The sequence below is a fragment of the Odontesthes bonariensis genome, chromosome 9 (assembly GCF_027942865.1).
Source record: "Odontesthes bonariensis isolate fOdoBon6 chromosome 9, fOdoBon6.hap1, whole genome shotgun sequence".
NCBI classification, from domain to species: Eukaryota; Metazoa; Chordata; class Actinopteri; order Atheriniformes; family Atherinopsidae; genus Odontesthes; species Odontesthes bonariensis.
Window position 1 is genome coordinate 9,740,905 of NC_134514.1, and position 15,535 is coordinate 9,756,439.

The 15,535-nt window shown below is 44.4% G+C and overlaps 1 protein-coding gene across 2 annotated transcripts in view; it reads right to left on the reverse strand.

The window, feature by feature from the left end:
- Positions 1 to 12,614, reverse strand: part of mtus2b (microtubule associated tumor suppressor candidate 2b) — a 29,127-nt gene extending 16,513 nt beyond the window's left edge. For both annotated transcript variants that reach the window (XM_075473039.1, XM_075473038.1), the window contains exons 1-4: positions 12,506 to 12,614; positions 3,851 to 5,832; positions 3,508 to 3,700; positions 2,732 to 2,944 (exon numbers count right to left, since the gene is read on the reverse strand). In XM_075473039.1, the coding sequence (XP_075329154.1) occupies positions 2,732 to 2,944; positions 3,508 to 3,700; positions 3,851 to 5,626 (2,182 nt within the window). In that variant the 5' untranslated portion in view covers positions 5,627 to 5,832; positions 12,506 to 12,614. The remainder of the gene's footprint in view (positions 1 to 2,731; positions 2,945 to 3,507; positions 3,701 to 3,850; positions 5,833 to 12,505) is intronic.
- Between the last annotated feature and the right edge of the window lie 2,921 nt (positions 12,615 to 15,535).

Here is a 15,535-nt window from a genome sequence, read left to right on the forward strand (position 1 = left end):
CCGTCTTTCACATTAGCAATAAAGCGATGAGTAGCGATTATATAATTAAGTATTTAATCTTCGTTCCATCAGTAATTCCTCTTTTTCTGAATTCACATTTCCAAATGAAGCCAGATTTACTGTAGAAACATGTACAATTATTTAATTAACTAACTGTAGCTAAGCTTAACTGTGCACACAACCTTACTGACCGTATCACCCTTATGATTACCAGAGGCATCGTATATCATAGACTTAGCGAGCCCCCCCGCGACCCTGAATTGGATTAAGCCGGTATAGAAAATGGATGGCTGGCGACCGGTCCAGGATGTACCCCGCATCTCGCTCAATGGCAGCTGGTGTAGGCTCCAGCCTCCCCATGACCTTGAATTGGTGTAAGCTGGTGTAGAAAATGTCTGGATGGATGGTTCTGCTTTCTGCAAGAACTGGTATGTCATGTATATCCAAATGAAGACATTTTAAGGTGTCCTTTTCTTCACTTTTATAAATGAGGATGGGATCTTACATTTTTATAAATCTTATTCACTGTGAAACTGTATCCAGGAGCACCTGCTGATTTCTATCCATTTTTTTTTTAACCTTTTCTGAACATTGTCACTTCCTTGGTGACCCATTTGCACATAAAAACACAGTGCAGCCAGTAACTGGACATGTCAATGAAAACATGAACATTGAAAACCTGGCATGCTTATCAGAAACAGCTTCTGAATGAAAATAAATAATTAAGGCTTTAAACTACTGTACGTTAAACGCAACAAACGCTGGCAGAGGTAAGACGGAAAAGGTCAAACTTCAAACGCGGACAGCACGTCCCCCAACAACACTGGAACAGCTGTCCTTTGACACAGCTGCAGCTACCTAAAGCATCTCACCAAATACAAATGAACAAAAAGTCAAACTGACATTTTTCATCATAATTATACATTTTCAACAGTTTGTGAATGGAAAGTTGGACATAATGCGCAAATACCATATTCTCATATACCATACTCATATACCATGTACCTGGGATATGAGTATAAGTCGCTTTGGATAAAAGCGTCTGCCGAATGCATAAACATAAAACATAAGTCAGGTCTGACTTACCTTCAAAAATCATGAACACACGTGGTAGGAATGTGCATTTAGTACACACATTCATTTTCACAAGTTAATGAACAGGCAAAGGTGTTTTTTTAATGTACAAACTGACCCTGTTTATACACACAGTGTCTGGTCTGAGGCAAAAAGCTTCAGATTACTTGTTTTAAAAAAGCTTTTAGGGGTTCAGCATAAGAGCAAATGAATGATCCTCAACTGTACTTTCTTGCCATCAGAGTAGCACACAGTATAAAATAGTGTAACAGGCCTTTTATTCAATAACTGGAGCGATAAATTGCATGTCACCATCTGCCTGATGTTCATCAAGGCGTCCTCCTCTCTGTGAGGATGTGCTCGCTCACAGTCGAGACGCATTGTTGGAACGCATCCCTGCTAAATGTTGCTGCATGTGATATGCATATGGCTGTTACAAATAGGGCAGTGCGATCTGAGCCAACAGCCTGCAGGGAAATACTCCCATGTGTGCTGCCAATCATGTATATGCTGTCTGAGCTGTTTCCAAGCATTTTACTATCTGGTAAACACCCATTTAGTCACTGCAGCTCTGATAGAATTATATTTTTTGCTGCCAAACATGCAACAAATTTGGCCAACAACTTTGAAATCAGCTCTATATAGAATATACATAAACTCATGCTTTCTATTACTACAGTTCAGTCGTCTTGAACTATATGGGTAAAACCAGATGGATTACAGGTACAAAGAAGTAAGCAGGAACTTGAAGAGGAAAAATATAATTATTCTCTGAATTATTTGTTGTAAATTTTGGAGACATAACAGGCAAGAGGGAGAGCGGTCAGAAGTGTCAGAGTGCAAAGCCACCTCAGAGACAATAATGCCACAGCACACCCTGACTCAGCATCACCTTTTAGATTATAAGGTGAAAAGATAGCATGCTGCTAACATTTGCAGAGTAGCCTGCTAGAGACAGCAGCTGTTTTTTCCAAGCTGAAAACCTGCAATCTGCACCAACAGCTGGAGGCAGAGGCTGAACCCAGCAGGTCAACAAATTAAATCCTGTTTGCAGGTTACGACCTGTCATCGTATGTCACTGCTGACCTCGTCTTGTCCTCACTACCTTTGGTACCAGGTACTTTCCACCACAGACACGTTGCTCTCTGCTGGCTCAGGGCCCCACAGGGATGGTAAAAAGGATGTTGACCTCTATTCACTATTATGATCAAATGAACATGAAGTCACACTTTGCTCGAGAACAATATACATTATGCTGCTAATATTTATTAGCAATGGATAAATGAAAAACAAGTTATTTTCTGAAACATTTCTTCTATTGCTGTGTAACTTTTTGTGTTATCCAAGTGAAGGCTTTGGGAAGGACAAAGAGCTGGCGTTTGGGTGAGGCCTGGGATCTGATCCAGGTAAAATTCTGCAGTATGCAGGTTGAGATGAGGCAGCAGAGGGGGGAGAGGGAGCTTAGCATTTCTGTGGTGCTGCAGTTTTCACTGAACACTTATGACAAATGAAAGTAAGAGAAGAGAGAAGGAGCATGCACAACAACTGGTGATGCTGATGCAATTAATGTGAAGACTGAAAATCATTTCAGTCACACCGAGCACTGCCTGACGTCTGACATTTAGGCTAAATTAAAGCTGAAGAGAGTGGGACTCACGCGGGGACCCTCTGCTGGGATCGCTGTGGCTACTTTCGTTTGACTGGTTGCTGGACACAGATGAGGCGCTGGAGCTGCGGACGAAGCCAAAGGCAGACAGTCGAGCAGCGGGAAGGGCGGAGAAGCCGGGAGGACGGAGACCGGACTGCGCTGATTTGAACAGGAGGCTTTTGGGGGCGGTTTCTGGACCTGACCTCTTCTGCTCTCCAAGACCTTCAAAGAAAAAACCTTCTCTTTGTTAAACTGAAGTACCCGACTAAATTAAACGACATTTTTAAGACCTTCGTTCATTAAGACATGCTTACACTGTGGCAGATACTAATTCCTTTGCTTTGGAATAAGAAAATGTTCACTCTTATAATATAATCACATTATTGATACTTGACTGATATCTTGTTTGATGAGTAAAAAAGAGAGATGTCACTTTCACATACAGATAAAAAACATTAAACTGGCTTCATTCTGGGATTGAGTTCACTATACGTGGAAGCATATGACTTCTTATGAAAGCTGGTAGAAATGTGCAGTGCATGTTGGGTAGGATATGTTAGATTCAATGCTTTAAAATGTTTTGCACTTCAAAGACTTTAGGTGCCTCAAGCCAAACTTAGCTGCGAGCCTAAGAAGCTCGCTGAATAAATTACTTTCCCACTAAGTGAGGACGGGATGTTCGAAGTATTAGAAAGGGATGAGGAAACTCGCTTAAAATGATCCTCTAACACACTGCTTTTTGTTTTTTTCCTTCAAAAAAGAACTTTATAGTACTGACACATCACCTTTCAGATCTTCGTGGCCTGCCGTGGACACCCTGGCCGCCTGAGCAGGCTGGTACGAGGTCGGAGTTGACTTCTGAGCCGTCTGCAGAGCCCTCGTCTTGGCTGCAGGCTGCCTCGTGACCGCCCCCAACCCCAGCTGAGGCCTCAAGGTTCTGGGTGAGCGATAGACACCTCCTCCTTCTTGGGAGACATGCTGATAAGGAAAATGATCAAATCATCGATATTCAATTGAACCATATCAATGTTTTTGCAGGGTTTAAAACATAGGAACGCACAATAAGTTGTTAAAGTGTTTGCATTTTGTCCGGCTAGTGTTCTGCCATGACCACATATGACTTCTCACCTCTTGGAGATATTTCTTGGACATCTCTTCATGAAAGCTCTCTGACCTCCCACCTGGCCTTTGGGAGACACTGCTGCTCGGTGGTTTCACCGCGGTTACGGCAGAGCCCGGAGGACAGTAACCTGCTTTCTGCATCTCCTGTCGATATTTGTCAAACAGCAGATTGGAGGAACAGAGTACGGGTGTGGATTTAGACTCAGGAACAACCTTTGAATCTTTTTGTGCAGGTGGGCCACAGTAAGAGGATAATCTTGGCGGGTGTGTGGAGGCTTCATGTGGGGCATCGGCATCTTGTTGCTTTGCTTGCGTGTTCTTCCGAACGTACGTGATGATTTTTGGTCGAACATTTTTGGGCTTCTGGAGGGGAGAGGACCTCCTGGGTTCGATCTCTTTCTGTTGAGGCGTGACAGGTTTGGGAATGCCGCTGCTCAAACTTGTCCTACCTGGAGGCTTGACACTTTGACTTGTACCTCTGTGAGGTGAGTCACTGCGCTCCAAGGTCAGCGCCCTGGCGCCCTGGACTTTGGCTGGGGAGCCAGGCGGTCGTCTCTTGGGGGAACTGGAGGTAGTTTTAGGGGATGTAGGAGTTGCTGGTCGTCCAGGGCTTCCCCATGGCTTCCTCCTCTCCAGACTTGAAGAGCCGGAGGGGGCGGTGTTATCAAAAGAGAGCTGCTTCTTTATAGTATTCTCAAACGAAGGCTGCTTTTTGAAACTCTTGTCAAAATAATTTTGTTTTGTCATTGTGTTATCAAATGATCCGTGTTTCTTTATGGCTTTGTATTCAGAGGATGACTGAGTTCCCTTTGTACCTGTTTTGGCTGGCCTGATCGAATCATGAGCTTCATCAGCTTGCGTGCTTTTATCCATTTTAGTGTTGCTTTCTTCAAGTAACTTTGTGTCAGAGGACAAAGCCTCGTGCTCGGTGTAATCACAGTCTCCCTCTGAAATGGTATTTCCTGCTTCATTCCTCTGGTTATTGTTCTGTTTGTGTTCATCGCTGACATTCTTGCATACGACTTCATTCCTTTCTTGTGTCTGTGAAACAACACTCTCTGAGTCAAGTGTTGAATTCAAATTCACGTCCACATGGTTTTCGTGTATTGTGCTTTTTTTTGCAAAGAGGGAGGCATTATCATCTCTTTGAGAGGCCCTGTCTCTCTCAGAGATGGCGCCGCCTGTTTGAGAAGCCACAGTCAGGTCCTCTAAGACGGCCGAGTGAGATCCAGAAGCGACGTTCCAGGAGTCTGTCATCGGTGTAGCAGTGGCAATACTTGAAATGTTGGACAAGCAGGTCACAAAGACATCAGCCTCAGAGCTCAGCTCAGTCCTGGAGACGTCCCTGCCCTCAGACACATGAGAGGCAGTTGATTCCTGCTCACCAGCAGCACGCAGAATTGACCTTCTCTCTTCCCGGCTCGTATCGTCTGCTGCCAGCTCCGCTGTGGCTTTTAAACACGAGTGCTGCTCTTGAAGCTCTGCAAGCCCAACAAAGTCCTCCCCCTCCGCCACCAAATAAGCCTCCAGCTCCTGACACTCCAGCATCTCAAACTCAGCCAGCTCGGGGTCGTCACACTGAGAGTCTGTGCCCCAGATGATGACTTTGTCTTGCTCTGCCGTTTCAGTCCTAAGTCCCGACAGAGAGCCAGTGTCTCCAGTTGTCCCACCATCCTCTGTCTGAATATCATTGGCATTTGCGTCACCAGCAGCCAGTATGCCACCCCTTGGGTTGTTATTCCTTAACTCCCTGTCACCAAACGTCTCCTCTCGCTCACACATTATTGGAACAGATCTTAGTTTATGGCACCCTTGAGAGGCCTTTAAAAATCACTCATCCATGGCATCAGCTATGAAAAAGTCTTTTCATCCATTTGAGAGTCTTTGGGGCATAACACGAACCTGTTTTCACATATTTGTCGTATACTAGGAATTAGAAATATCATAACTAGTTTGGATGGGTCCTCATGAGATCTGGCGTTTTTACCCTGTAAGAAAAAAAACAAAAACAACAAATGAAAACAGCAGAGAGCGAAAAAAAAGCATTCATGAACATAACAGAGTATAATGCAGTGTCATTATCTTTTCTCTTGTGCCCTACTTTTTACCACTCCCATAAAAAATGGTGTAAAAAAAGAAATGGCATCAGGATATAAAACCTCAGAGGCTCAAACACCAAAACAGGCTCCGGGGTGCATGTATAATTAGGCAGACCAATGTGACACATACTCTGACAAGTGTGCGACACAACTAGATGGGACATCGAGTTTCAGATGCCATCCATATTTTTGACTGCAAACAAAAAGCAAAAACTAGGCCAAACCTCACTCGTGCTCTGTCATTTGTCATTTGAAAATTGACCCATCATACAAGAAGAATACCATAAAGGTAGGCTTAAAGGCTGACGTGATTTGTCCAGAGAACTAGAGAATAAGTAAGGGTGGTCTCCTACAAACAGGAGACCATAAGCTCTGAGAGGGAAAACAAGCTCTACTTATATTCCACATCTAACCACTGCAGTGATTTTATCATGTTTTTGCACGCCGCACTCTTTACCTGCGTTGATGATGATCAGGAAGAGAACCAATGTGACAAAGATAATGTGCTTACTGTTGCATTCACTGTTCAGTACTCCTGTAAATATATCAAACATGACAGATCCCAGACCACGGCTCATCCCTGTTTGACGTGTAAAGAAGCATCTTGTTGTTGTCTGTTCGGAGAACAACATGCTGCGCTGCAGAGGGAACAGGTGGCTGTCAAGCCTGCTGACTCCACCATGACTTCACATGCAGATACAGAGGTAACAGTTCACCTCCCAACTCCCAACTGACCCCACGATGACTTGTGTGCATCAGCATTTGTGCAGTACCGTAAATTCCGGACTATAGAGCGCACCTGAATATAAGCCACATCCTCTAATTTTTAAAAAAGAAAATCCATTTTGTGCTTGTATAGGCCACACTGGATTATAAGCTGCAGGTGTCCACATTGTAATGTGAGATATTTACACAGAAAGATGTGACACGTGAGGATTTTTAAATGTTTAATTAAATGCTAAAGGTAACATAAACAAATACATACTGCAAATGTTTTTTTTCCCCGAACAGTGCCTGTAACACCGATGGTTTTAACTTAAATATCTATCGGTAACGCACAAATACGTGGCGGAAATGCTTTTTTTTTTTGAACAGTGCCTGTAACACTGCTGGTAAAAAAAAATCTTCATCTTGTTCAGCCAGATTGATTGCCTTTAATTTGTGAGTACAAATGACCGATTTACAATAATTTAGTTGTGTAAGTGTGTGTGATTTATCGTACAATTTCATTGGACCACTGTGACCACTATTCGTTAATTTTATTGGTCTAATGTTAAGAGGCAAAATGTTTCTGGCGGCATGAAAAAAAAGTAAAAAAAAACATATATTAGCCGCACCGTACTATAAGCCGCGGTGCTCAAAGCCTGGGAAAAAAGTAGCAGCTTATAGTCCGGAATTTACGGTAATGTAAAAGCTTGTTTGTTTGATGTGACGGGAATTACTCCAAAGTCAAAACTCACAGTTAACCCTAAACCGAGAGTCATTTGCACAACTGAAATGAGAAACCTGTTCAAGCTGAAATCACATGAATGTGTAAGTGTACTTTGGAGAATACGCAGGCACCGTGTGAGACATACTGAGCGCCTGAAAAGTCGCAGCAAGGCTGATTCTGTTTGACTTTGTTGCAATTCTTGGCCATATGATTTGTACTCTGGAATATTTCTGTTGTACCACACTACATTCCCAATGATCCTAAACAGTTGGCCCAGTAGTTGTAATTTACTGCTATGTCATGAAAATACCCTGCAAACACTATTGAAAAGAGAGATGATGCATTTGTTGCACATTTTTTATTTAAGAGGGCCTCTCTTTGATAATATCCTATTGTGCATGTGAGCACAGCTGCAGTGCCTGGATATGATAACTGAACTTCATCTGCTTCTGAGGCTCAAGTTAAATATGTCCAGCTGCAGTAAAACTGAAAACTCTGGTGCCTTTCTGACAGATGTGCTACCAACAGCCCACAGGAGCGTACACGCAACGGCTGCACATATATTGTTACAACCATTAAAAACAAATGTTTCATAGCCATAATCCAAATGACACCAGTGGAGCTATGACTAAAGCCTCAGCTCAGAGACAGCTGTGTCAACCAAAGGCTGCGGTCATAATCACAGATATCACAGCCTCAGAGACCATGAGTGAGAGCTGGTGAAGCAGCTCCTTAAGCTTTCTCTCTTCAGCGCTGCAGCCAAACTGAGCAGCCACATCATTTCACTATAACAACAACAATATCAAATAATGTAAACTCTAACACAAGACCCACAGCATATTGTGAGGTGATGTTAAAGGTAATGTGAGGTATCACAAAAGTATTTCAAGGCAATATCTAAACCTTTCAAGGTACACCTGTTGAGAGTTAAAGGGATAGTTCGCCTCTTTTGACATGAAGTTGTATGAGATCCCATATTAGCAATATCATTTATGAACATTTTCTTACCCCCTGCTGCGTCCTGTGAGCCGAGTTCCAACCTCATTTTGGCGTTGACGAAGGTGGTCCGGCTAGTTGGCTGGGGCCACAAAAATAAAGCGTTTTGCTTCTCAAAATCTCAAAACAATATGCGTTCAAAAGAGTAATACATTTGCATCACAAAATCGTTAGCCAGAAAAAGTCAGACCTCACAATCGCTTGGCACTATTTTCTCTCCCTTCGTATCACTACGGGCTGTGTAAACCGTGCAGACCGAAGTGCAGACCGAGCAGTAAACACCGTAACAGGTGCGGCTATCGCTAGGTGGCTTAACGCATTGATATGAAGGGAGGCAAAAATAGTGCCAAGCGATTGTGAGGTCTGACTTTTTCTGGCTAACGATTGTGTGATGCAAATGTATTACTCTTTTGAACGCATATTGTTTTGAGAAGCAAAACGCTTTATTTTTTAAGCCCCAGCCAACTAGCCGGACTACCTTCGTCAACGCCAAAACTCGGCTGGAACTCGGCTCACAGGACACAGCAGGGGGTAAGAAAAATGTTCATAAATAATATTGCTAATAAGCTTCATGTCAAAAGAGGCGAACTATCCCTTTAAGCCAAAAGTAGTATTTCCTGATTGGACATTTGTGCAGTAAAGTACTGAAGACCTCCTGATCACAGGAGAGCAGCTCTTTCTTACAAACACACCAAGCAGTTCTCACCTCATCACATCTTTGCATTTTGCTCTGTGTTGGTTCTCCAGTTCACTTTGCACCAGGACTCAGACGACAAATGACAAAAGATCTCCTGTCGTCTCTGTTCATCACCCGCCTCAGAATTGTAGATGATAAAACATATGAAATCGGAAGTCACTTCAGTGGAAAGTACAAGGGATAGACAAAATCCAGCTTTAACAGCTGTGGGCCGAAACAGAGCTTCAGCTGACCCATGTGTTTGCTCTCCATTTGTGTCTTAACAAATCCACTTAGACGGCAGGAAATAGCATCTCGTTTCCCTCTAAAGAAAGTTTGACGAATACCTCGAACAAAGAGGGGAAATGCAACCTGCCACAAACCCTGTGGCTTCTCTTGTTTTTACGCTTTTGTACAGTTAATAAATTAAACAAGAGAGTCCAAAGACGTACACGATGAGCCTGTTGACAGTACAGACTGAATGCAGTCTCAGCGTGTACTCTGCAGAACAGAAACCGACAGATCAGATCCCATCCCACCTGCCTCTCTCTCACCTTACTATCAGGTCTCACACAGCACTGTAACCCCAGTTTCTCTCTAACCACATAAGAAGGAGAGTGTGCTTTCACACCTCTGGATTGCGACTCCTTGTTGAATGTATCTCTGATCCCACCTGCAGTTTGAACTTGATAAGTTTTCGAGTTCCAGTGGTTGCACACAGATCACTCAGCTCCGAGCAGTCTTTATTCTCCTGTGTCAGGCCTGAAGAATAAGCTTGTCTGGAGCATTTGATGAGTTCTGTGAGTCGTTATATATACATATACACCCTCTTGGCTGGGGGGGGAATATTCAGAAATGAGGTGATAGTGATGCTGCTCTCTGTTCTTTTAGTGTGTGATTCTCTTTGTAGCTCTTAAATTGTGATGCACAAATCAATTTCATCTGCCTGTTTCCATCCACTTCACATGAAAAGTCACACACTCTCCTTGAAAGACTGAACATCCAGTGACAAGAGATAATTTGAATTTTAAAAGAAAGAACAAACTGCAATCTGTTAACAGGTTTGTTTATGCTGCAGACTTGATTGCATCCCTTAAACTGAACTCCAACTCCAAAGTGGTTCACAGCAGACCACCGAGCTTTATCTATCGATGATGGATGTGGAACTCTTATCATCATGTTTTGTAGGTTTTTGAATGAAAAATGTTTAATTTAATGTAAGAAGTGACTGTAGGAAAAGGGCCTGTTTAAATGCAATGACTTATTCTAAGCTGGAAACTCAACTTAAGAAGATTACGATTCAATTTGATTTCAGAATTGATTCAATATTGATTAAATAATTCAGTTTCAATACAAATATGGCTTTAAAGGAGGTTTTCACAAAAATAGTTGAAAAACAGGAGAAAAACAGAACAAAACTTTTTGTTTAGGTACATTATTACATACCTTCTAATATCCAAAGTGCTGCCACGCATCTGCCTTCAGTGTTGCTGCTCCTGTTATGGTTTCACTCTCCTCACATACAGAGAAGGTTCTTCCCGACACATACATTAATCTTGTTGCTCAATGTCTGCGTCTCAGATTGCTAATGCAGATGATGCAGAGTAAGGCATATACGATAAGAATCCATTCAAGGATGTTACAAACCCAGGCCTGAACATCCAAGTGTTGTAAAACTCTGAAAAGTCATCTTAGCTTGCTTTGGGCCGTCTGAAATGGATCACACAACATTACACCTGTCACAATCTAAGGGCACTTGCGGTGGCTTTCTCATTCAGAGCAGTTTTATGCTCTGCTGTCTGACGGTGGATGAAATAAAAAAAAAGCACATTCCACTTTTTGATCCATTTCTGCCTTCATACTCTTCAGAAATCTCTTGAGATGTGAGCGACACCGTGTGAGCAGATAAGAATAGATTGCTGAAAAAAGTGCAGCGCTAGTACCTCAGGCGACTGCAGTGTTTTTTCAGCCACATGTCACACACAGGACTGCAGTCATATCGAACTTGATTACTAACATCACACTGTCAAAGAGAGATTCTTACCTGCATTTAAAATGCAACTTAAGTAAAAGAGAGTATTTTCATAGACATGTTCTTTATGTAAAAAAAAGTCTCCTTGGACTGTTCTACTGTTAAATCTGTTTAATCTGGACATCTTTAATATGAGGCTGTCAGTTCCTGCAATGATCATCTCATGTGTGCCACTTTCTTCTTGTTTTAAATGAATGTTCCCTGGTTGTTTACGTGCACTGGTTGTGGGTGAGTTTCTTTCTTCTTTTTGGTGCTGCTGCAGAGCTCCTCGCGCCCCTACGGGAACTCAATAATTATAGCACAAGGGAGAGTTAGGAGATTTATGCTTGTTCCAGCAACATGCTTCCCCGAGTATGTTCCCCATCCCCCATCGCTCAGCGACCCACCCTGCCACCTGCCTCCTGACAAGCAGGCAAGACCTTCACTGGGAGGCTTGGGTGAAATCTGTGCATCGTTGTGCCTGTGTGCATGTTCCTGTAACTTGTTGTCCTCAGTGAAACTGAGTCCACTCTCCTTTAGGTGCCCTAAATGCAGAGCGGAGCACAGATCAAGACCTGACTTTACTCTATCGTGATGGTTTATATAGAATCCTCATGAAATATTTAAGATGACTGAAGATGAAGGCGCTACTCTCCCTCTAATTTTTAATGCTTCAGTGGCCCTGACTTCTTTGTGTAAGCAGCCAAAGATCAAGGTGTGTGCCTTTTGCCCTACAAGTGGAGACACCCTCCTCAGAGGCGCGACCAACATGCAAATGTAGAATGTGAATTCCATCCCTGATTTTTATTCAGTAAGTGCATACATATGTAATATCAATTCCTTTCATGTTGAATGAGTAAATCATCAAGCTTCCACTGCAGGGTCGCTGAGGCCCTGTGAGACCCCGTGGACCTCAATACCTCACTGTCGCATCTTACATAAAACTCAGGCCAATTGGATATCTGTGATGACTCAAAACACACCAGCTAAAATATGTCATTCCCCTATTACTAATTCAATCACCTCACGCTGTCTTGTTCCTTTTCTAAATTTATACTGCACATCTACACTCGTGATCTCCAACAGTACAAGCTCCAAAAATGAGGAAGGACGTGCTGCCTTCCAGACACAGAGAGGAAAATATGAGATGAAGCACATATAATCCAGGTTTGACCCCAAACACACTCCCACTCTGAGGTGAACCCACCAGCAGAGAGGATGCCTTCATTTAAACTGACAGTGTGCAACAGCAAGGCTCGGTCTGGCATTCCTGGAAACAGCGAACGGATGACTTGAGGATTAAAAAGGTTATTACAAACACCACTAACAACAGGCTGATCCGCAGCCTCTCAAGCAGACGCAGCAGTGTGAAAAAAAATCTAATGATTACTGCCGCTGATCTGAGATTTGTGACCCGCTGTCTTCTGAGTGAAATGGAAACACTTACCGGTTGGATTCGGATAATCCGATGGAGAAGAGCTCGACAGTGAGGAGAGGAGGAAGAAGGAGGGAGACATCCAGTTTGAGCCGAGATGGAGAGGACTCAGTCTGCAGCATTGCTGGAAAACAGGGAGGAGAGGCGAGTAGTCAATGCCACCATGCGCCCAGGTCGCCCCCTGCAGGCGGAAAACGGAACTTTGCTTTCCTATTTTGAATGAAAGGCAATTACACTGAAAATAAGTACAGACAAAATAAAGTAGTCATAAACCAAAAAAATATTTTAAAAATGTCAATACGGGCTTATAAGGCTTGTAATTTGTACTAATATATTTTAGCAAAATATATAAAATATATTTTCAGCAGATTTTACATAAGATTCTGATCATTATTTTCTCGACCCCGGCCTTGGGGGGGGACACAGGCCACAGCTGCAGTCTTACATGCCCAAGTGCAAGTGAATGCAGCAAGGTCCAGCTGTAAATAACTTCTTTTTAAAGGCTGAGTTTCTCTCAGTCACGCAGACATTGTAAAACCTGTTTACAACTGTTTTCCCCTCCATTAAACTGCGGCCGAATCGTACGTCAGACTGCAGTGACCGCAGCAGTCTGTGTGTCTCCATCAAGTCGGGACACCCGACTGAAGCCATCAACTTTCGCTTTTCTGAGTTTTGTTTGTTAGAAACGCCATCATTTTTATCTTGTGTGTCTTCATACCCAAAACATCATCTTTTGCAGGCAATAATAATTAATCTGACATACAGTTTTTATCAACTTTTCCTAAATATTAAGGCTGTAAGCATGTTTTTTTCTCACTGCATATTAGGTGGCATTCTGTCATTTTGTCAAATTGGATACCTACACCATGAATGACACATAATAACCCTAACAAACCTGTATGTACCACTGGATATGTTTCTATATGGTTTCACGGTGTTCTGAACTTTATACATTAAAAAACAGGGATCTTCTGCACCAGCAAAACTAAAACTTTAAAAGTGTTTCTTCTCCTGCCACTGCCATATAAAGTGTGTGTGTGTTAGGCAGCCAGGTTGGTTGAAATAGCCAAGACACAGACGTCCAATGCACCCAAACTCTGAGAAGTTAGAAAGTCCCCAGTGATATCAAAGACAGCTAAAGTTGCCTTGGAAAGGAGTGACGCGCTGATGAAAAAGTTTCATTATTGGTTTTATCGGGAGAAAAGAAAAGAGCAGAGCTGGTCTCAAGAGACAGAGACAGCCAGAAAGTGTCTCAGGTGAGTTTGCCGGTCTTTTATCACTGCTATTGAGTTTATATTCCCTTCATATTTAGAGCAGTGATTTGACAATACAGGCTGTTGGTATGCCTGCTAGGCATTGCTGCCTGACGCACCTCCACCATTGCCCTCTATGCAAATATGCTCCCTTGAAACACCTATGGGCAGGAACGGGTCATCAGCTGGGGACCACCAGTCACAGATGTTTCGCTCCTTTAACCCCAGTACATCTCTTGGTGGCGGAGCGATGGCTGGTATCTCTACCTGCCACCCCCTGCTGATGCCCTAGGTGTTCTGCCCCCACCCTCTATCTCTCCTCCTTAGCCATAGCCAGAAGCTGCCCTTCTCTGCCTCCTCCGCCAGTTCCTTAATGGCTTTCCGGCTCCCTGCTCCTGTACAGCCAATGTCTCGAAGCAGGCGAACTATTGAGGAGCCCACGAAGCCCCTACACCCCACCTCAACAGGGCATGTAATGGCTTTCCAGCCAGCCTCCTGACACTCTGCCGCCAAGTCTGCATACTTGGAACGCTTGCGTTCGTTGGCAGCCTCCATCCCTTGTTCCCACGGGACAGTGAGTTCCACCATCAGGATGGTCTTGCCTGGGACTGACCACAAGATCAGATCTGGCCGGAGTGATGTTTCCACTATCTCCCTGGGAAACTGGAGCTGTCTCCCCAGGTCAACCCTCATGGTCCACTCTCCACCGGGTGAGAGGAGTCTTGGTGTTGCTCTCTGGTGGGTGGGTTTGGGGTTCTCCCCAGCTCTAGCAAAGGGGATGGGCCGTCTCGCTGGGGCAGGAGGTTGGCTGTTGGCCTGTTGCCTGCATGCCTCTGCCACCTCTGCCAGCTTTTTCAGCACCAGGTCATGCCGCCACCAGTAGCGGCCTTGCAACAGCGCCTTCTTGCATCCTGAGAGGATATGCTGGAGGCTTGCGTTGATGGTGTTGCACAGGGGGCAGCTTTCTTCCGCACCAAACCATAGGTGGAGGTTTCGGGGGCAAGGCAGAGTGTCATAGGTGGACTTGATTAGGAAGCTGAGTCTGGCTTGGGGGGTTTTCCACATATCTGCCCATGACATGGGCCTGACTGTGACGCCTTCCCAAGACATCCAGCCTCCCTGCCAGCTTTGGGACACTGCTTTGACGCGTAGCCGATCTTGTTCCGTCCTTGCCACTTCTGCCACCACCACGGCTCTCTGTTCTCTGTTCCTTGGAGGCCTTGGACCAGAAGAGGAGGGCCTCCCCTCTCCCCAACCCTGCTCGACCCTCCTGGACTCTTCCCATGACCTCCTGGTGTTTTAACCTGCTGATGGCCATGTCAACCTCCTCCTGGGCTTTCCATTTCCTCCCTGTTTGTACTTGGGCACCAGCCGCTCTCACTAGCTCGTCAGTGGAACCCCTCAGCTCAAGCACCAGTCGGGCCTTTTCCTGCCTGTATCCCTGGCTGATGGATTGCAATGGCAGTTGCAGCGTGTTCCTCCCGAATAGCCCCACGTCCGACAGGCATCTTGGCAGTCCCTGCCACTTCCTGATGAATACGTTCACTAACCTGTCCATCTTATCTGCCACTGAGGAGGGGACCTCGCACATTTTCAGTGGCCACATCACCCTTGGGTACAAGATGAATTGGTAAGTCCATACTCTGTACTTGCCAGGGAGCTGGCTCTCGCTGATCCTTGCCAAGCCTTCTGCAAGCTAGTTCCTCACTGCTTCCCCCATCTGCTTGTCGGAGAGGTCTGACCGAGGCTACGGACGGATTGACTAGCCAGCAACGGGATCTGCTCGCCA